We start from the raw sequence: 1830 nt of genomic DNA, 5'->3' as shown, positions 1-1830 counted from the left end.
CCATCAGTGATCTGGTAACCATGTCAACATGGTGCATCATGTGATCAGGTTGCTAAGAAAACTCATAAATTATATGCTGGGTCAAGTAAACCAAGCAGACCAGCTTTGCCCACAAAGAAACAAGTGCTGACCTGACAACTATCTTCACAGGTGACGAGTCTTTCTTAGTTTGAGTTTTTCAACTATTTGTTTTTAAGATATGTTGCATCTAAAGTGTTTAAGGGACACAAACTATATCAACTGTGCTTTAGTGTTCTGGTGAGACCAACAGGTTGATCATTTACATTCAAAATTTCTCTTGATTTCTCTAGTCTATCAACAAAAATTTCAGCTAATTTTGAAGAATAGATTTAATTTCCTGTTACTGAACTGTTAACTATGCTTAACCTGAACCTAGACTTGGACAAAGCTGATAAGTGAAATGTGATAGCAGGTAAACCAGAGCAGCCTTTCTCAAAGCAAACACAGACTCCAGCCTGCTGATACACTGACATGTAAATGAAGGAGTTTATGCTTTGGATGTAACTAAGTAAGAGACAGTGTTTACAAAGCAGACTAAAGTGGATTTGTAGGGTTTTTGTCGTCCAGTGAGATGAACATATTGATATTTCTGATTCCTTAAATGTTTTCTGTGAGATGTCCAACACAACTGTTAGACTGGTGTTCCTGGAGAGAGTGTTGTATACCACTCTGACTACAGTTCCATGCTGTATATTCCTCTTCATTAATGGGACCATGTTGTACACTTTGAGGAGTAAACCAGTGTTTCGTGAAACTTGCCGCTACATTCTTCTCTATAACCTCCTGTTTGCAGACACCGTTCAGCTGGCAGTGAGTCAGTTGATGTACATATTGTCTATGTGTGGAATATTTCTGACATATCCTGTATGTGGTGTTTTCTTTTTTCTTGCAAATTTCGCAAATGAAATCTCCCCTCTGATACTGGTGGTGATGTCTTTGGAGAGATGTGTAGCAGTGTGCTACCCTCTGAGGCACGCTTCCATCATCACCATCAGAAACACAGCAGTGGCTGTTATTGTGGTTTGGGCCATTTGTTTTATAAATGTTGTCATTCGAGTCATTTTAATGTTAGAATTTCCCTTCGAAGAGCTAGAAACTCTGCAGATGAAAACGTTTTGTAATACAGTTGCCATGTTGCTTTCACCACTATATTACGATTATGAGGAAGCTTATACTTGTTTTCTGTTTATTTGTGCTGGTCTGATAATCACCTCCACCTATATTGTTGTAATTATAGCAGCCAGGTCAGCCTCCACAGACAAAGCTTCAGCTCTTAAGGCTCGTAACACACTGCTGATGCATCTGGTGCAGCTGGGCTTCAGTATCTCCTCAACGATACATAACCCATTACTATTTGCTGTCTCAAAACTTGTTCTCTTTAGTGTACTTATACGCATCCAGAATGTTTTTTATATGTTTTTGATCATTCTTCCCAGGTGTTTGAGTGCACTGATCTATGGCCTCAGAGATCAGACCATCAGACCTGTCCTCATGTACAATCTATGCTGTCGAATGAAGCTTTCTGGTATCTCAGGAAAGCCAAAAGTTTCCCCTTAACCCGTTATGACTTTGAGAAACATTTGCATCGGTTTACCTTTCATGTCTGGGGTGACATACATATATCGCATCAACATTTTCAATACATGCAATTGTCTTTAAGAAAATAAAAGAAAGAAATGAAAAAAATGAAGACAAATGCATTTATGGCTGAACATTTCAACTCTCACGTGGTCTTTGATTCATGCTAGTTTAGTCCCATTAAAGTTGAGAAATTAAATATTTCTTTGGACAGTATTTATTTTTCCTCAG

General features: G+C 38.4%; 1 protein-coding gene across 1 annotated transcript; it reads left to right on the top strand.

The window, feature by feature from the left end:
• Window positions 1-436: 436 nt before the first annotated feature.
• LOC142401881 (odorant receptor 131-2-like) lies at window positions 437-1578 on the top strand. The gene has a single exon (XM_075487341.1). The coding sequence runs from the start codon at window positions 637-639 to the stop codon at window positions 1576-1578; it is 942 nt and encodes a 313-aa protein (XP_075343456.1). The 5' UTR covers window positions 437-636.
• The last annotated feature ends 252 nt before the right edge of the window (window positions 1579-1830 follow it).

Source organism: Odontesthes bonariensis, chromosome 16 (assembly GCF_027942865.1).
Source record: "Odontesthes bonariensis isolate fOdoBon6 chromosome 16, fOdoBon6.hap1, whole genome shotgun sequence".
NCBI classification, from domain to species: Eukaryota; Metazoa; Chordata; class Actinopteri; order Atheriniformes; family Atherinopsidae; genus Odontesthes; species Odontesthes bonariensis.
This window is presented reverse-complemented; position numbering and strand designations above follow the sequence as displayed.